The sequence below is a fragment of the Ascaphus truei genome, chromosome 17 (genome assembly GCF_040206685.1).
Source record: "Ascaphus truei isolate aAscTru1 chromosome 17, aAscTru1.hap1, whole genome shotgun sequence".
Classification (NCBI taxonomy): domain Eukaryota; kingdom Metazoa; phylum Chordata; class Amphibia; order Anura; family Ascaphidae; genus Ascaphus; species Ascaphus truei.
This window is the reverse complement of record NC_134499.1, coordinates 34,722,593-34,743,611: the sequence shown is the minus strand read 5'-3', so window position 1 is coordinate 34,743,611 and position 21,019 is coordinate 34,722,593. Positions and strand designations below refer to the sequence as shown.

General features: G+C 41.3%; 1 protein-coding gene across 6 annotated transcripts in view; it reads left to right on the top strand.

Moving 5' to 3' along the window:
- Window positions 1-21,019, top strand: part of PTPRG (protein tyrosine phosphatase receptor type G) — a 386,148-nt gene that overhangs the window by 336,398 nt on the left and 28,731 nt on the right. For 5 of the 6 annotated variants that reach the window (XM_075574780.1, XM_075574781.1, XM_075574779.1 and 2 more), the window contains 2 exons: window positions 1,494-1,520; window positions 11,159-11,250. In XM_075574780.1, coding sequence (XP_075430895.1) covers window positions 1,494-1,520; window positions 11,159-11,250 — 119 coding nt within the window. The remainder of the gene's footprint in view (window positions 1-1,493; window positions 1,521-11,158; window positions 11,251-21,019) is intronic. The other variant, XM_075574782.1, reaches the window with a different exon arrangement.

Below are 21,019 nucleotides of genomic sequence, written 5' to 3'. Positions count from 1 at the left end.
ACATACAGTGCTTTCACTAATATAGTATAAGATAGTACAGTATGTAGGCTATAAACATTATTGTACACCTATTCTTAAAAGTCATGATTATATACCCTTTTAGGTCAGACAAACATATCCTACATTCACTCTAATCACTAAAACCCGGAGTATAGTTTATTATATGAACTTTGACACTCGGATGCGTTTCTTGATGTGTTTCAGACATATATGATCCAGTATATATCTTTGTATGGCACGTAATGAAAGAGTTAAGTCCTATACTCGGTACAATCATGTGGGTAGCACGTTAGACCCGCCCTTTTTGCTTGTAGGCTATTCCCAGAAATAACGCTATGATATTCACGGTCTGGATGTGAGTAACGGCGGGTTTTGCCTAATTACCGTAACGTTATTTCCACGCGCTAACATTAATACTGTATTGTGGATATGCGATGTTTGGTTAACATCTCATCAGCAGATGACTTGCAGATGACTAAACCAAACATCCCTTACAATATAGCGATCAGATGTTTCTCTGCTTAACGCGCATCGTAACGCTAATCGCCTTTGTGGATATGAGTTACGACGATTGATGCGGTAAATGGGGGTTATATCACAAAACATTTAACAGACCAGTGCTACCCCTTAAAAGCCTGGATCTAAAATAAGGTAAATTGATAATCCTGATATTATGTATCGGCTGCTTGGTATGATTATGTCCAGTTGTAGCAGGCATTACTTCCCCCGTTAATGCGGCATGACGCAAAAAAAACCCCATTAATGCACGCATTACTATTGTCTTCAAAAGTGCCCACTTTAAAGAGGCTGTCTATATTAGTGTTAACGCAACGCCTGGCTTTATTGGGTGCAATTACGCCTTCATCATTGAAGAAGAACGTGTAGATTTGCGACAGTGGCATGTAATAAATAAACAATTCTCCATATTCTTTATTTCTCTAACATTTCTGCATTGTAATTTGACACTGCACATTAGTCCTCCTACACGTTCACATATAAAGGGAAATGGGCAATTACAGTTTTGTATTCATATAGTGTACGAAATAGATGTGACTGTGTTATTTTGAATTGTAGGAGCCATCCACAGTCTTACATAAGTCAGAATAGACATGCTATATTTCTCTTCTATTAAATCAAGGTGTTTATGCAGTGCTAATGTGTTTACATTCGGAAAAGATATTTAGAGACACACAGCTGCAGCTGTTAAGATAGCGCGCAAGCTTGTAAAGCACTTCTTTTTTGTCGTTTGCACAGTTTATAGGAAGTATGAATGCAACGTTACGTGAGCCATTTTTAGAGCACTAAAGTAGGACCTGTTCCCATGAATGATAATTCGGAAGCCGTTAGTGTTGCCGTTTGATTTAATTGTGTAGTTTCTGAAATATGAACTGGAGATGTATGGGGGGAGTTGATTTTCTCCAGTAAAAAAAATGAATGTAGCCGTCAAATCAGATTTTTTTTAACATTTTTTCAAATGCAAATTGCTTCTGCAGCATTATGAGGATAAAGGCGGTCTCCAGGTAACTATGAACATTCTTATCACTCCTTGTCCTGAAAACATTTTCAGCGTTGTCGCCAATATTAAGGTTCATTAGTGTCTGCGCGTTCCCTTCCTATGGCTTGCCTTTTAATAACTTGTGGTACCACTCACTTATAGCCAGTGATGGCTATTGCTCCGTTTGCACAAGTGCACAAGTAAATCTACATTCATTATTCCTGCTAGACCAAGGGCGGCCTACTCCAGTCCTCAGGGGCGGCCAACTCCAGTCCTCAGGGGCGGCCAACTCCAGTCCTCAGGGGCGGCCAACTCCAGTCCTCAGGGGCGGCCAGCTCCAGTCCTCAGGGGCGGCCAACTCCAGTCCTCAGGGGCGGCCAACTCCAGTCCTCAGGGGCGGCCAGCTCCAGTCCTCAGGGGCGGCCAACTCCATTTCTCAAGGGCCAACAACTCCAGTCCTCAGGGGCGGCCTACTCCTGTCCTCAGGGGCGGCCTACTCCTGTCCTCAGGGGCGGCCTACTCCTGTCCTCAGGGGCGGCCTACTCCTGTCCTCAGGGGCGGCCTACTCCTGTCCTCAAGGGCCGGCCTACTCCTGTTCTCAAGGGCCGGCCTACTCCTGTTCTCAAGGGCCGGCCTACTCCTGTCCTCAGGGGCGGCCTACTCCTGTCCTCAGGGGCGGCCTACTCCTGTCCTCAGGGGCGGCCTACTCCTGTCCTCAGGGGCGGCCTACTCCTGTCCTCAGGGGCGGCCTTCTCCTGTCCTCAGGGGCGGCCTTCTCCTGTCCTCGGGGGCGGCCTACTCCTGTCCTCAGGGGCGGCCTACTCCTGTCCTCAGGGGCGGCCTACTCCTGTCCTCAGGGGTGGCCTACTCCTGTCCTCAGGGGCGGCCTACTCCTGTTCTCAGGGGCGGCCAACTCCATTTCTCAAGGGCCAACTACTCCAGTCCTCAGGGGCAGCCAACTCCTGTTCTCAGGGGCGGCCAGCTCCTGTCCTCAGGGGCGGCCAGCTCCTGTCCTCAGGGGCGGCCAGCTCCAGTCCTCAGGGGCGGCCAGCTCCAGTCCTCAGGGGCGGCCAACTCCAGTCCTCAGGGGCGGCCAACTCCAGTCCTCAGGGGCGGCCAACTCCAGTCCTCAGGGGCGGCCAACTCCAGTCCTCAGGGGCGGCCAACTCCAGTCCTCAGGGGCGGCCAACTCCAGTCCTCAGGGGCGGCCAACTCCAGTTCTCAGGGACGGCCAACTCCAGTTCTCAGGGACGGCCAACTCCAGTCCTCAGGGGCGGCCTACTCCTGTCCTCAGGGGCGGCCAACTCCTGTCCTCAGGGACGGCCAACTCCAGTCCTCAGGGGCGGCCAACTCCAGTCCTCAGGGGTGGCCAACTCCAGTCCTCGGGGGCGGCCAACTCCAGTCCGCTGGTCACCCCTGTGGTAGACGAACTCAAATGCAGCCGGTCAGTAGCTAATTTGCTCCAAGGCAGACAGTGTATAGCCTTCCAGCCACCATATGGCAGAAATGGCATCTTTAACTATATAAAAGACTTGATCTTCAGATGGTGACATTGGAAATATCAACAATTGTATTTACAAATGGTGTACAAGTCTAATGATAACGACCAATTCAATCTACTAATAAAGAAAATATTTCCTAAAAGGCCAGGTGCTTATTGGGGAGCAGTTGGATGTAACGGATCCATTGCTCTACTATTTTGTATGACCTCTCACCAAGGAACAGATTCATGTAACGCACCTGATCAGGAGTTAACGCCCATTGACTTAAATGACATCACAATGTGTGTGTGTATGTATATATATGTGTGTGTGTATATATATATATATATATATACTGTATGTGTGTGTGTGTGTGTATATTTTTTTTTTTAACATTCTTATTTGGTGCTGCATGTGTACACACACACACACACACACACACACACACATATATAATTTTTATAATAGAAGCACAGTAAAGCTGCAGAAGAGCGTGCTAAATTATTGTGAATATTAAAATAAATATTAAAAACCCCACAATAATTTAAATAGGAGAATAGAATAACCCTTACAAAATATTGCGACTACATAAATGATGGGTGTTCCTTAAAATAATACATTTTCAAGCATCCTTTGTGACTCTGGTGAACTCCATAATTCAAATGGGAGCAATGCAAATAATAATGCGGCCAGTACATCACACCTCACCTATTTATACACCTAGTAAGTTTGCGTGCAGAATAAATGCTTATCGCAGGTACAGGTATGTCCTGAGTCCTCAAGCTACTAAAGAGACCATCTGCTAACCATGCTCATTGATGATCTGCTGAAGGTAACACTGTATCCAACGTACAAACTAAAGAAAAAAGTCCCATTTTATAAATTAATTGGGAGACACATGGACAATGAAACTTCACTGGTCCCCGTGACCTCAATGAAACCTGGCATGGGGTCTGCTTGACTTATGATTTTACTGAATCAAGTAGAGCAGGAGTGGCCAACTCCAGTCCTCAAGGGCCACCATCAGCTTAAGTTTTCAGGATATCCCTGCTTCAGCACAGGTGTCTGTCACAAAACACCACTGATTGAGCCACCTTTGCTGAAGCAGCGATATCTTGAAAACCTGACCTTTTGGTTGTCCTTGAGGACTGGAGTTGGCCAGCCCTGGAGGAGAGACGTTTGAACATACATTGTTTATATAGCATGGCTCACCATAATCCATTCATTATATGTTCATGGGAGCATGCACTATTCAATTCTCTTTGCTACGATCTTTGTATTGTCTTTATCTAAAAATCAGAGGTGTGTTGTCAATATGGTTACTTGTATAGTAAGTTTTCCCTAATTCCAGTAGGAGTATGTGAAAAGAGAATGAGAAAGTCTGATACTTAAGCGACACAAAACAAATGAAAATCCTATTGCACATGTGGAAGCCTATCGTACAAACGATTTAATCCTGAAGCATTCTCTCTGACCTCTCAAATAGCTGCTGGATTTTCTACTCTTGTCTGGATTTGTATAGGGTCAGCAGTGTCTTGTGAAGATAAAGGCTCTGATTACTAAGCGGTGCTTTGGCATAAGACCCCTTAGGACCTAATCAAGTGAATGGGGTCTTCTATACACAACATGTGACTAAAGGGATACCATGGCATTGTAAATATGGACCATATTGTTTATATAATGGCTCAGTATAATATACCATTTATAGATTGGATTATAGGCAAGTATAGATTACAGATTAATTAAATATCCATGAGTTCTTTAACCTGAGTGAAGCAAATGAATATAAAGGGTTTTAATATGTTCTTATAATAGATACCTGTACTGCACGTAGGGCTGCAGTAGTATGCTGTGTGAATTCTGAGGTTGTGTTATGAAAAAGGCATAAGTACACTGAAAATAAGCAGTTATTACAGACATGAGAATCTAATCCTCTTGCAGAACAGAGTAAACTCAATGTAGTAGACCAGCAATGCGCTAACTTTTCTGGGGGTGGCACAGCCCTTAGAGACCGCGTGCTCTTCCCCCAAAGCATTTAAATTAAATGCCGGGGGGCGTGCAAGGCCACTCTAAGTTGCCTTACCTTGTCCCTGGCGGCTTCTGGCGACGCAGGGTCACACGACATCGCAACGTCACAAGACATCGCAACGTCAGAAACGACGGAGACAAGGTAAGAGGGGGGAGTGCGAGCAGGTGGGGAGAGCAGACAGGGAGGCGCAGACAAAGTTTGCACACCCCTGTAGTAGAGGAATGACAGACTTACAGATTAAGCCCGTGCAGTAGTGAACTGAAATAGAAATATGATCCAGGGAACGCATGAAAGATTAGGCCAACATAGTAAGTATTTATGTCTTTATTTATATAGCGCGTCACAGCAGTAATGCACGTGACATAATAATATAACACATAGTGGGAATAAGCGCTGCAGGCATGAAAGTAACAATTGGAAAGAGAATCCCTGCCCCGAAGAGCTTACAATCTCAGTACAGTATGTTTTCACAGGAGAGCTGTATGCATTTATAGAATGATTCTACCAGAAATGTGTTCCTTCTCGGCCCCACCCTGGCAGACATTAAATGCATACAGTACATTTGTCAAGTGTTTTTCAACATACATTTATTGTGTGAAATGACCAGTACAAAGGGGTTATGGAAGTAAAGTAAGTGGTACACCTGCCCATGCCTACCAATCAACCGCAAGATGTGAGGGACTGTTGGTGACTGCACGGTTCACTCCCATGTGCTCATCTGTAGTCTGGTCCTTCTTTGTGTGGGAAGACAGGACTGTGAATCTTACATTTGCAAAGTAATGAAAGTTCAATTGCAGCTTATAAACTTTACTTAGTTGTCAAATCTGCAGGTACGCACTGGCATTTATCCATGGGGAAATAGGCTATTTTCAGAGTAGAGTTATTTAAAGCTTGAATTTACTTTTATAGAGCATATCCATTTCTAACAACTAAGGACAAAATCTAGTCAATTAAAAGATATTTTATAAAGGTCAAATAATGACAAAGAAGATGAGCCATAAATTGTATGCTGTACTTTTTTTATTTTTAATACAAGGTTTCCATTTAGTGGCGTTATGCATTTTTTAAGACAATCTTGTAGACTGCAGAAGCATTTCACATAACATTAAATGTCTTTGCAAGATTTATTGTTGCAAGCATTTCAGTAATCGGTTCTGTCGTTCATCCCTTATTGAGAGAGCATTGAAGCTTTATAGTAATCCTGCTTCTGAGTTAGATATTCTTACGTGTGAAACTCTGGGCAGCTGGTGATTATTCATTCTAGATTGTAATGCTGTTTTAGTTCTATGGAAAACTTGGCTGAGACACAATACAGCGTCTTAGTTTTACTTTTCAGTAGTTTGAAATTGAAGACGGTCTAATCATTGTAAACTGTGCTTTGCCGCAGCGGTTTGGATGTATTGTTACCGTGTGGATGAAATGCTTGTATATTCTAGGGGAAATGCTGAATACACCATCCTAAATAGTGCACATGTGCGTTCAGTCACATAAGTTCTTTGCAATCTTTGAAAACACTGTTTATATTTGACAAAGGCCTTTGAGACTGTGTGTTTTCTTGGTGATGGTCATTCTCCGCTTCTGAACTCACCATGAGGCTCCAGTTCTGACCGTTGCACAAGCTTTGCATGTTGATCGTACAGGAATATAGGGTTTAGGGATATTGGGGTTTCACTGACTGACGCCTGCCTTTTACACAAGCTGGATGATGCACAGTATGCTACTGATTTACATCATCATCAGAAGCCAGACATTTTTAAGAGTCGATCTATCATCTTTGATGTACATACTATATTTACATCATAAGGTTATTTACAATCAAAATTGATTTATTTATAACAACATTTATATAGGATCCTTATCCGGGGCCCTATACATTAGTAAAACAATGGTGGGGTTACATATGGAAAATTTTATGTGATAGGCATAGAGTCCTTGTTAAGATGTATTTGTGGTGGGCAGGGGTGGGAACATCATGGTCGGGCAATGGGTTAGGTACATTTGAGAGCTTGCTTGCTTGGTGGGCAGGGGTGAGAACATCATGGTCGGGTAATGGGTTAGGTACATTTGAGAGCTTGCTTGCTTGGTGGGCAGGGGTGAGAACATCATGGTCGGGTAATGGGTTAGGTACATTTGAGAGCTTGCTTGCTTGGTGGGCAGGGGTGAGAACATCATGGTCGGGTAATGGGTTAGGTACATTTGAGAGCTTGCTTGCTTGGTGGGTAGGGGTGTTGTCAGGTCTCTGGATTTAGTCTGATCTGTGTCATGGTGATGACAGTGGGCACACTGGAGGCGATTGGATTGGTGAGGTGGGTGACTTTGGAGTGACTTTAAGAAGGTTTAGGAAGGGGTGAGGGTAGGGGAGATAATGGGCATTGGGGAGGGTGGGGTACGGAGGCATGGGAAAGGAGGTTAATACAGCAGCACTGGAATCAAGTACAGTACCAAACACACTACAATACAAACTTCTTAAATAATAGAAGAAAATGTTGCTTCTGTAAACACTTTCAGAACAGTAAGCTCTATCATACATTGTTATGAATGTTTCCATATGTTTGTAATATTCATGTTATGATGATTTCATGGAAAAGTGGATAGAGATTGATGTTGAGCTAATATAAGAAGTGAGATCAAAGTCCTTGGTTTTATGTGTCATCGGAGAGGTCATGTATATAGCGCCCACCGTGTACTTGGCACTTTACAAAGAGGCAATACAGTACAGGGAATTATAATACAATAAGTGGAACAAACGAATTAAATCATAGGAAGGGAAATCCCTGCCCCGGAGAGCTTACAATCTAAGTTAGATTTAGAAGTTCTCCCCGCCCCCCCCCCCCCCCCCAAATGGCATCTTAAACATCAGTAGTTTTTCCTATCAGTGGAATTCCATTGCAGTCCATTAGACCACTGGTGCTGAAAATACATGACAGAGTCCCAATCAATGTGACTCACAGAATATCAGTGAGAGTTGACAGGTCTGTATATGACGTTTTAGTAACTGGCCGTTTCTCCCATAGAGGAAGTGGTTATTCTATCAAGAAATAGAAATGTTCCGTAGTCTATACAGTATCTTCACTCGGCCTGCTAGAATCCCCCCACTACCAGTATTAAGCAATAACGGCAGAATTTTCCTTTCTGTTGTTGCCACTGCAGATCAGGAGGCAGGTCCATAGGGCCCATGGGAGCATTTAGCAGATGGGCTCAGCAGGCTAATTCTGAACCTGCAGGCACTGCAGGGTTACGAGCTGTCTCTGAGCCAGTATCTCCCCCCCCTGCTATATACTCCCTGGTCAGAGCCACGAGTCAGGAAGGAAGGATCTTCATGCTGTTAATTTCGTGACATTAAGCTCCAGTGCTTCTGTTAATGTCTTAGTTATCTGTTCTGTAATGCAAATATGTTTCTACATTTTAAATGTTGATCAGGAGATGAGCAATTTTCTACCAAAAAAAACATTCTTCTGAGATTCGATAACATTTGCATATGAAGCCATTTCTCTTAAATTACAATGTGGTGGTGCTTGTTATAACTCATTTATTAAAGTACACGTGTACATGTAACACTCTCCCCGTTGGCGATAGCAGGTTATATAGCGTTTACGCTGTTGTATGTTTCATGATGTTGCTTGGTACACTTGGCCTCATTGATTTTCTGCAGAGGAGAAACTCCCTGTTTTTGTTTCCAGGGCTTTTTGCATTATAAGTGACTAATTTATTTCCTTTTTTATGCCCTCAGGGTGTGTTTAATTTGGGGCGAAGGGCTACCAGGAGAAAAGTAATATGCCAAAAATATAACAATAGACAAGTTAGGAAGCCCCACGCTACATCTAATGTGACGACAAATTATTCAGTCCTTTACTATCTGTTTTTTCTATGTTTATTCAAGCTTGCAATCACGTTATGGTAAGTCCTATCCATATATTATTGGAAGTGTAGGACCAGCTGATAGGGTCTGCCTTGTTGGGGTTGCTGGCTTGAAATGTATTTGCCAAAAGGATTGAACTAAATGACCCATACTCATGAGAAGAGTAAACAGGGAAAAAAACAGATGGTAATGGACTAAATAATTTGTCACATGGGATGTAGCATTGGGGATTCTTTGTCTACTGGTCTGTAATTGAGGTCACTTTCCCAGTACCACTCCAAGTGGAACATTTGCTGCATTAAGTAATATTGCTATGTACTCTACTGTAAATGGTGTAGTATGAATTACCTTTAGTGTGTTTTTTTTCTTAGCTACATATGTAGCCAGCGTTATTGCAACCCATGGTGTGCCTCAGCCGGACATATCCCATGCACAAGCGGGAGAAGCGGCCATTGTTTTGAATCGGCCAAGCGTGAGAAGACAGCGGTGTATTGTGCTGTCGGCCGCAATATCGTTGGCTACACCTGTGTGCTCCCATTTCCAGTGGAATCCGTGGACATGTCGTGTTTCTCTGTACCGCCTGGAATATTATGCCTAAATAGGGAAAATAAGGATGAGAATATTGGTGTTAAATGCACTTGTCTTATGTGGGGACCCCACAGCCAGGGACTGGGGTCCAATGCAGTAAGTCACAATAGGAGATATTTACCAAGCAGTCTTCTGGGCTGAGATACCTTCTGGCACTGGAAGAAGCCTTAAGTTTGTTGACTTGAATGGACTGTAACGGGTCTTCCTGCATGAGAAGGTGTATTATAGCAGAAGACTACTTAGTAAATATGGACCCGTATTTTTCTGGGAGTCACTAAAACGATGACGTTATATACATTCAGAAAGCAGATCAAGAACGTCTAAAGTATGTTTTTAAGAATGTATAGAACTTGTCACCATAGATGGGGTCCACGCTTCTTTATTCCAGTATATTTATTTACAGGAGTCATTTGTGAGTCAAAATATTCATCTTCGTATATATTTACACTTCATCCTGGTGGTCTGTTTTATTTTATTGTGGGAAGAGTAATGTACTACTTTTTATTATTATTCAGAAAAACTTTATACAATATGGGAAGTTTTGAATAGATTTATTTGACTTGTGTGGAACCCTATTTGTAGTTCTTCTTTTAACTAGCTGTAATACTGCACGTAAAATAGGAGCATTGTTTAGAAAAGCTGAATAACACAAGTTCATAATATACAGTGGTTAACCTTAAAATAGCTTTAAGAAATAATGTTTTGTTGTACCTTTTGTGAGCCGGAAAGACGCAAACAAAAAAGACTGCTGGAATAATCCCCCAGACAGGTGCTGGAGAGCAGTTCATTAAACCGTGCAGGACAGGGGAGGACCATTCTAGCATGGATAGGGCTATTGTTAAGAGCTGCAGGCAGACAAGAAGATACCCCGCTCTTGTCACAATAGCTCACACAGAGCTGGGCTCATTAAATATTCAGCTCCGGCCCCTGGCTGCTCAGCAGTGACGCTTCTGAGCCCATCCTCGCTCAGCATCACCATGCAAAAGCTGCTTGGAGCTCTCAAGGTTTTCCTGCTTAGTGCCTTTTCTATGATGACCAGTCTATGCTCTCTGCTTTGCTTTAAGTACAGGTAACATGCTGCTGTGTTGTCTCTGGAGCGATCTAATTTGCTGTCCCTTTCAGATAAGTCAGTGTTTACTTGTGTTATGGGCCTCTTTCACAGTTGGTTGTAAGGGCCTTAACAATCCACATCTAGTGTTGTTGTGCTTTTCTGTGTTAGAACAGCTGTGCGATGGAGAAACAAATGCAGTCACCTTGGGGTGAAATTCTGGAATTATAAGTCGTTTGATTAATGTGTAGTGATGTTGTGTGTGTGGCTCTGTGTGTGGCTTTATACATCAAAGAAATTAGCACTTTGAATACAAACTATACAAAGTTGTCTGCGTAATCGTGCATTTCAAATCTCTGTAATCTGATCTGAAGCTGTCGCGTACTGGTAAAATATTCTAATAACCGTTCTTGTTACAATGTACGATCCCAGCATTGAATTGTTTGTGACTCGTGAACAGGAAAACATTTGTTCTGCGATACAGTTTGAACTGAAAAATCCTTTTAAAGAGAAATACATTTCAAGGGATTGGGTGCAGTCTTGCTATAGTCTATGGAAAAAGTAGTGTGTGTGTCTCAGAAAAGAACATTGCTTGATAAGTCAGCTGGTTATAGCAATGCAAGGCTGGTTATTAATCTGACTCTGTTTTCTTATACAGGAAGTGTTTTCAAACTGCTCACTTTTACGTGGAAGATAGCAGTTCGCCACGCGTCGTTCCCAATGAAAGTATTCCCATCATCCCGATTCCAGGTATGGCAGGCCTAAATGTCAGCGCTTTAACTTCTCATAGTGATCCCTTTGCTACTACCCTACTGTTGCATGTGACCCATTTTGAATTGGGGGAGGTGCGTGGTAAGAAAAAAAAGGGCAATAGAAGATTTAAAAACGCCGTGTAAAGTGCTTCTAGAATGCAATATATTTTCAAACCTATTTTCCAGCGGAGATCTGCTTGTGACTATTGTAAATAGAGTTCTGCGATTCAGAATCCATGATGTCTGTTTTCGGATATTTCAAATTATATTGGATAAGAAAGTACCTCATGGTTAAAAATAAAGAATATTTATTTTCAACTATGACTGTTTAAGGAACTCCTGTAAAGTTAAGCCCCTTGATCATTGCTGCTGGTCTGATCCATGCATTAAGTCAGAGGGGCTCAAATCCAGTACTCAAGCCCCACCAACAGGTCAGGTTTTCAGGATATCCCAGCTTTAGCGCAGGTGGCTCAATCAGAGGCTCAGTTACATTGAGCTTCCGATTGTGCCACCTGTGCTGAAGCAGGGATATCCTTAAAACCAGACCTTTTGGGGAAGCTTGAGGTCTGGAGTTGAGCCCCCCTGCAGTAAGCTACTCTCTAACGCTTTAACATGGAACTTAGGTACTTGTAAGTGTTCGTTTTTACTGAAATGAGCTATACTTTCTACCATTCCTCCAAAAATAAATGATCCTATAGTTGTGTACTTGTTCGGATTGTGTTTTCTTGCTGTCCTCTACATTGTGAAGATAGTGTGGTCATTGACGAGTTCAGTTATGTTTAAGAAATACTAAGCTACCGGATGGTAATTCCATGACTCTGCTACTTACTTTTCTGGGAAACATGTCCTTGGAAAACTTACAGAATCTGACATTCCAACTAGCAAATGTGTTTTTAGATATCATGTAAAATACCTTTGGAAACAAAAGCCCCACTCCTTTGGAGACTTTGTTTCATAATACACAAACAGCAGTACACATGCCTATGTAGACTAGTCTATTCAAAGGTTATTGGCTTTTTTGTGTGTGTGTGTTTGAAGAGAAACAGAGACCCACAAGGAACTGGATATTGTGGGGATATTTTTTTTTAAACAATGAAGACTTGATAGATTGCAAGTAAATAATTGAAAGGGATTGCATAATCATAATGCTGATTTCGTTACTTTAATATTGGTAAATATGAAGCAACCAGCAAATGAGACGCTGCGATTATTGCAAGACCATGTTTTGACTCCCATCTGTAATTAAAATTCTCATTGACTATCCAAGCTTGACAGCTAGTATTGATTCATGTTTTTCCTTTCTTTGTCTAAATAATCATACCTTGGGCACCCCTCCCCACATGTATGAGAGATGAAAAGTGAAACCAAGGAACAAACGTGTGATTTAACTTCTGCACAAAATCAGTTCTGCAGAAGTAAACTCTGATTGTTCAGTCACTATTTCTATGTAAAATATTGTCTTTGCAGTTAGATGTTTTGTCTGGGATCTGTAGTCCATGTTCATGTGCCTAACACATTGTATTCTTCTGCTTAATAAAGTCTGCACTGCTACTTCATTAAGGAGAATTAATATTTAATGATTTTTAAATATTGCTGTGCTTCAAAATATGATGAAAAAAGAGCTACTTTACATTTCATGATTTATTTAAAAGGCAAATGAATTAATCTCTTAAGGGGCATACCATAAATTATTATTTTTCCGATTGCATTAGTCTTTGAAATGGAAAGGTACTTCAGTGCTACAGCAAATGCACAATGTTTTACAGCAGTGTTATTATATTTTCAACACTGAAGCTGTACAAGATGTTCCAGAACTTGCACCGGGGGTTGGATAACAGTTATGTTACGTGTGGTAGGTAAAGTGGCTTGTAATTGGTGGATCTAGTGCTAAACTCACTTGCTTTTTTTTTTAGTTATAAAATTGGCATTTCTAAATTAAAATCTGAAATTAAATTGTTTAAGAGATCCGCCACATAAAGCCGCAGTACGTCATCCCTCCCTTTTTCTCCTCTTTTTTTATTATTTTTATATGTGAAGCATGTGACAATGGTACCGAAGATGGCAATCATTTGGTGCTCTTGTTCTAAAGCTGTAAATATCCTGATTGCGCGCCCAATGAAATGGCCGCCTTCTGACTTTGTGCTGCAGTTAGTGAAATGCTACAGCTGATATGTAATATTATATTACTTTGTGTAACACATTATTGTTACATCTTTTAGAGTACAGTAATACAGGGGTGCGCACATTTTTGATGCTGCGCCCCCCTGTCTGCTCCCTTAACTGCTCGCGCCCCCACCCCCCCACCTCTTAGGTCAGCGTCAAATGACACTGCTGGGTTTGTGACATCACGGGAAATGACGCCGCGTTGCCATGGCGATGACGTAAAATTACGCCGCAGTGTTACGTTGCATCACATGACCCTGCAGCGTCATTTGATGCCTCGTTGCCATAGTGACACATCACACCAGCCATCTGAACCTTCGTAAGTTCAGTTGCAGAGGCCTCACGCGATCCCCCGCCATTTAACCGTGCGCCTCCCCCCCTCCCCCCCTGGAAAAATTCCATGCTCCCCTGCATTAATAGACAGTCTGCAAACAGGCCATGCTTCCCACCAGCTTGGCTTTAAGTAGCCCATTTTTGTAGCCCCTCCCCTGGCTAGTGGAGGAAGGTGAGGGGGCGGGCCTGAGAAGCGGAGACTAGCCCCCTGTCAGGCCCCCCCCCCCTTGCTGCTGGCTGGGGGGCCCGCTTTATGGCTGGGAGTTTATGCTTCACACACTTGGAAATTCTTTAGTGTTTGTAACCTGGTTGAGTTCAAGGTTTGGGATTCCTGCTATGTACAGTAGATGTATGAAGTCAGTTCCTCAAGCTCCTTCACTGCTGTGGAAACGCAGCTTTAATTAAAATAGTTCATATTTTAAACAAATAGTGATACTGTACATTGAAATAAGGGAAATAATGTTGGCCAAGTTTGTAGTGACGTACTGTAAGACCGTATCCCACACTAAAACCACATCCAGTACTGTAAATAGAAGTAAATGCAAGTGAGCTAGGAATTGGGGTGGGTTGAGCTAGTGTGTATCTCTTAGCTTCCTCTTCTGTAATTAGCTGGAAGCTGCTTTTAACCTAACAAGGTAACAAGGCTAAGCATTTTTCATCCAAAGTAGTTGATACATGGATAGGTATCGCATCTCTGGGCTGAGAGTGACACAGAAAATCTTCCTGGGTCTTATAAAAGAAGACACTTGAATTTAATGTGACAATTTGATTTCACAAGTATTTGAGATTTCAATTTTTTTTTTTTTAATTAGTCTTTTAGGGAAGATTGCGATGTCTTGTATATAACTTGGACCAATAGGAAGCCACACCGGGTGACGTCACGGCTTCCTATTGGCCTGCAGGTCCCGGGAGCTCTGAAAAGCGGCCATAATGGGAACCCTGGAGTGGCTACCGGCCCCCACTATGGAGATAAATACCTCCGGAAGCAGGGGATCCACGGCAGCTGAAATTAAGGGGGTTCAGCTCCGAAGACTCCATGTTTCAATCCTGTATTTAAAAAAAAAAATGACAAAAACAGCTTGGATTGCATCTTTAAAAACAAGGCATTAATATTTGTTACTTCGCCTTGTAGAATCTCGCGCAGTTCAACTCCGCAGAAGCCCCGGTTCTAATCCTGTGACCAAATGTAAACAAAAAGGAAGGGGGGGGGTGTTGGTTAGGTGGGATTGCTGCTATAAGGTTATTGATTTTAATGATCATTAACGTGCATATGTTATCAGAAATGCAAGACGTTGCAGCACTTTACCTGGCGTAGCTGAAATGCAGTTGCTTATGTGCACAAATCATATTCAAATAAAGAGTTTCTGTTATTTATCGAACACATGTTTGCATTCTGGTATTTGGGGAAAATAACAAGGACTTCACTGTTCTTTGCAATAATGTGCAGTATTTTTAAGAAGTATTTTCACTTTGCTTAAAGACAAAATCAGAGGATATTTATAAATGAAGTTACTGCATCCGGCATCTGACATTCTTAATAATATTTCCTAACTAGATTTGCACAGATAAATTGGAAATTACAATGAACTAAATCCAAAAATCATTTGCAATTAAAGTTAATCTGTAGTGGTGGCTAATTATTGTATTTAATATCATATTAAAACTTAATGCAAGATTCTCTTTCTGAAAAAAAAAATACAATTATTTGGGGCTATTTTAGTTGCTAAAGAACAAAGCTCATCAATGAAAGTATGTCTGCCCTCCTCGTTTTACTGAACACTATTATGTTAATGCATTACAAATTAAACACAGCCAACAGCAGGAGTACAGGAAACCCAATATATTATTGTTGAAAGGGGGTTTCGAGTTTTCAAAGTTGGTCATTTTGTATTGAGGTTTATTGTCTGCGGTAGAGTTCAGTGGTTCAGGTGGAAGGGGTTTATGGAAAGGAATTAATCCATAACATGAGTTGGGATGGTGTTGTAGAAATGGAATTATAGTATATATTTTGTATCTCATATGTTCTAATCTGGGCAGTATCATCTTCAGCATGTAACTTTGTCCTCTTTTGTTTTTCTTAATGATGCATTCCTTCTTTTTATTTCGTTAACTTGCATTATGTCAGAAGGATAATGAAGCCACTTTTACAGTTTAATTTTGCCTCATTTCATTCCATTTGTTTTTCTGCAGGAAATAACTTTACTTTTCAAATACCGCCACCGTATAGTATTCAAATAGTTAATTACTACATCCAGTAGTCTAAAGTTTGGAGGACGGGGTTTAAACAAAGTTGGCCTTGCCAGGTTTGTTTCTTTTATAGTTTTCCATATCGAAAGTCCGTGAGGGGGATGTTATTTTGCTTGTAGTTCACATTTATAAAAGTTTTTTTTTTCTTTCTTTTTCTAACCACTATAAACAGTTCAAAATTGTCCTTATTTGTTAAGAGATTGTAACTGATCGTTAACACTGAAAGCTGGACCCTGGAATCCATTAGAAAGCAAAAACAGCCCTGTCCAATTCTCTCTAGTTCCATTATGTCTCCCATCGTTGAGCAAAAGGAGTTTCTTTTGACCTTCATCAGGTTGAAGCATATTCAGATAACCCAATCTGTAACCCTGTTCTGTTTGCAATTCCCTTAGGCAGCTTGAAACATGTACTATTTTAAAGCTTTTCATTTTGGGCTGCGTTTTCCATGTAAAATCCCTAGAAAACATTCCATGGAAATATAGTTATAAATTCTTCAATATACAGTGCACTAAGGGATTTTACATAAGCATGCATGCTATATATATATTACATTCTGGTTGCAAAGAGTTCAGTCCATAGAAAATTCTATTGGACTTCTCTGAACAGAAATGTACACACGCCTGATAAGGGGATCTCCCAGCTGCTGGAGGGACAATGGGGCACTTTAAAACAAGACTGAAAGTTGATATATCAATGATGTGTTAAAATGTGCACTGCTAGGGTAACGTTATAAAATTATGTGCCATCACATGACAAATCGAAGTACACATAATTTCAAATACTTGCATTCATAGGCTCTGGTCTGTAATGACTTCATATATCTATATCATATATATATATATATATATATATATATATATATATATATATATATATCAATTGATGTATCTATAACCAATCAATGTATCTATGATCGATCTATATTCAATTGATCGATCTATAATCGATCTGTATATCGACAATACAGCACTAAAGATTAACTTGGTACTCCACACCTTTGGTTTTGTTATTTATCTTAGGGAAGCATTATTTTTTCTTTCAATGACCCTCCATGATTCATTTATTCATGGCGGTGTCTCCATCTTAGAAAAGTGTTTTTCAACAAGTTACTATGAGCTCTTGGGTTCCCATGGCGTCCCTAAAGGGTTCCATGCAGTTTTGGCCATTTGAAAATTGTACCATATACAGAAGTATTAACAATGCATCTGATCTCAGACGCGCTATTAGAGAGGGTTGGGGTTCCGTACAATGCATCTGATCTCAGGCGCGCTATTAGAGAGGGTTGGGGTTCCGTACAATGCATCTGATCTCAGACACACTATTAGAGAGGGTTGGGGTTCCGTACAATGCATCTGATCTCAGACGCGCTATTAGAGAGGGTTGGGGTTCCCGCAGAATTTCACAATATAATTATAGGGTTCCTTAACACAAAAAAAGGTTTAACACCACTATATTAGAACGTGGTAGTTAATGATGCAGGTGAGTGATGTTTGAGAACTTTCTGAGTGTACACAAAGCAACAATTTGGGGTTGAAAACCATGAAATGTTAAACTATTTCTACATTTGATCATTTGGTTTATCACATTTTATTTTCAGAAACTGATTCTGAAGGCAGAAATCGCAGCTTAGTGGTCAGAAAGGGACCTTGGGCAAGTGACCTTTTCTCGGGTACCAAAATTAGATGGAAAGCTCTTTGGGAGAGGGACTTGTGTCACCTGGAAAAATTCTATATGCAACGCTGTTAGCATTGTCAGTGCAATATAATAAAAATTAAAAAAAAAATATATATATATATATATATTACTACATTTTACATTTTTATATATCAAACAAATGTGCGGTATCGGTTAATGGCATAATCTGTGATAGATTTCATATACAATGCAATTCATGTCTTTAAATATCAAAACATGTGCCTTACCCCTTAATAGTAAATGACACATCTGCATCTTCATAAAGAGATTTGCTGTGACATCCTTTTAATGTCATTATCTTTTATATTTGATATTTCCCTTTAGGAAGAGCTCAGATTTGAAAATGTCAATTGATTAAAAAAAATGAATTCCTGAACCTTGATATTAAATAAGCAAGGGAGTAATAAATCACTCGGTATTGCCTGCCACTTATCGGACCACGATACAACAATGGATTAAACAATTATAGATTGTAATTGCTTTATATTAATAAGTACCAACCATCTCAATTACTTTCTTATATTATTTTGTGAGTTATATAATCTGTGACTGTATTAGAAATGTTTCATTATACAGAAAGATGTATGATTATCGCCCTTAAAGAATCATTTATTAAAGCAGATATCACACAACGTAGCGTGTCTGTCTGTCTGAGGTTATGCGTCAAATCTCCCAGCTGCAAAAATGGAGCAGGTGATGGGTAAAAAAATACAAATAAAATAACACCAGATTAATAACGAAACTCTTATTGGGCGCCTCTGACACCCCTTCTACTTTGTATATGATTTTGTTCCGATAAATCTTTTTATCACAGACGTTCCAGTGCTGGTATATAATTGGTTCATTACTTTATGGACTGTTACGCTATATCTCTATATTACATTTATTTATTTTTTTATTTTAACAAACAAGTTTTGTGCGTGAGATTTTCTCATCTGCGACATCATAATGCACATAGCCTGGTGGCAGATATGGACAGTCAGATCACTATAAAGTTTAGATAGAAAACAGATGCAGAAAGAGAGCGAGGAAGTCGGCTGACGTGTATGGAGAAAGTAAGAGTTCTGGAAGAGAGGCGGAAGGAATTGAGGACGTTATTGGTAGTAAATGAAAGAGGTGCACTAGAGAAAGTTGGGGAGAGAGGAGGTGGGTGAAAAAGTCTGGAGTGGAGGGAGAAAGGGAGAAGGGGGGGAGGAGAGGTGAAGAATGAACAAGTCAAACCTGTCATTATTCTGCGGCATGTGGGGTTGGCACGCAAAGTGCGTAGGCCGGAGCCCCTAGAATATATATAAATAATTATTTTGGACATCGATCTTGTGTAGTATTTTGATGGTCTTTGTTCTGGTTTTTATAAAGCAAATTCCGGCTCTCCCCCCACCTGCAGGCTTCTCTCTCCCACGCCGAGGTGTCTGATACTGACGCGCGCCGGGCCTCCCTCTCACGCCGGTGCTCACCAGAAGCTGAGCCCAGCTGACTTCCGGCACTGACGTCAGAGGACCCGGAGCGCGTCAGCATTGGACACCTCGGCGTGGGACAGACAGGGAGAGAGAAGCCTGCACCTGGGGGAGAGCCGGACATGACGGCAACTGCTCTGACCGGCTGCTGGCCCCGCACCATCCACCCTGCGTTCGGAGAGGGATAATACCGGACTCGTACATGTCCGGTATTACTTTTTATACCGGATGCAGGGGCAAAATACCGGGCTGTCCGGTTCAAAACTGGACACCTGGCAACCCTAAACTCATGCACTGTACTATAAATGTGTAAATATTAGGATATTAGTGGTTGACCTGGGATTGAACCGCTATGCTTCTTGTGAAATCTTAGTCGGTATACTGCAAGTAAACAATTACTGCAAATGCATTATTAAAGGCAAGCATGGCATTCGTGTGTGTACCTGTTCTCGAAATAGTCTGCTTACAAAATAAGCCTGAAGAGCAAGAACTCTCGAAACGTTTGTGTTTGTAATTTACTGAATATACCGGTTGGCATTTTAAATCTGCTCTTGAGGTATTTGAACCACGTTGTGACACATTGCAAGCAAATGCAGTGACCGCTCTGTGGCAGTGACTGCTCCGTGGCAGTGACTGCTCCGTGGCAGTGACTGCTCCGTGGCAGTGACCGCTCCGTGGCAGTGACCGCTCTGTGGCAGTGACCGCTCCGTGGCAGTGACACATTTATTAGAAGATCTCCTGTTTTAGCCATGGCTTTGTGTTAAAGATGCAATCCCTCTAAACATGTTGGAATAAAGTCAAAGCCCCCAGAAGAATTAAGCACTGCTTCTCATGTTTTACTACAAATAAATTCATGTACATTTAATGAATAGACGGCAAATGCAGTGGTTTAAGCGGGAAGAAACCGCAGCTATTTTATTGTCTTCTAACAAAAATAATACACTATCTGTAGAGTTGGAAAGGATAAAACTGCTAAGAAAGGGTCTAGACCATTTGAAATGATTGATTGTTAAAAGGCAACTTGAACAAAATCAGGGTCTTTTATTCAGTAAAGTCTTAAAATCGCCTGCCGCTAAATGCATTTAGGGACATTTAACATCGCTAGCACGAACGGGGGTGGAAATTCCTTAGATGGCAATGTTACTACCGGCTAGAGGTGTGTGTGTGTGTGTGTGTGTGTGTGTGTGTGTGTGTGTGTGTGTGTGTGTGTGTGTGTGTACTTGTCCTGTCTTTAGTTCTTGAAATTCCTCTGCAAATCTTAGGAAAATGAGCTATATTTTGTTTTGGCAAAAAAAAAAAAAAGCCATTTTTGTAAATCGATTAAAAATGGCAAAACGAACGTTGCATTTAAAAACACCACAGTGACGTGAGCAGTAAGAAAGAGATGTCCTCCGGTGCGTTGACTCAAGTACAGATTTTTAAGCATTAATTTGATAAATACATAGAAGACAACAAATCATTAATAAAGGTAATATCAGCAATGGCAGATAAATGAACAGCTCCCTAAAAGGATGAAGTATCTCTTTGCCGTGACAACGTTAATATACTTAATGTATATTCATGTATATAGTCTGTGACCCATTCCCCATAATTACCGGCTTGGTTGCTTAGATTTCCATAAACTCTTTGTATAGTTTAATTTTGTTGCCTTGAAGGAGAAATCCAAGCGGGTGAGTTTTGTTTGCGTTTTGTTTACATAGGATTGAAGCAGGGGGTCTCCTGAGCTGAACCCCATTAATTTAAGGGGACCCCCTGCTTCCAGAGATGATTACCTCTGTAGGTGATGCCGGTATCTCTGTGGAGTTTAAATGCCCAGGTCACGTGGGCCAATAGGAAGCCGCACCAAATGACATCACGGCTTCCTATTGGCCCGCA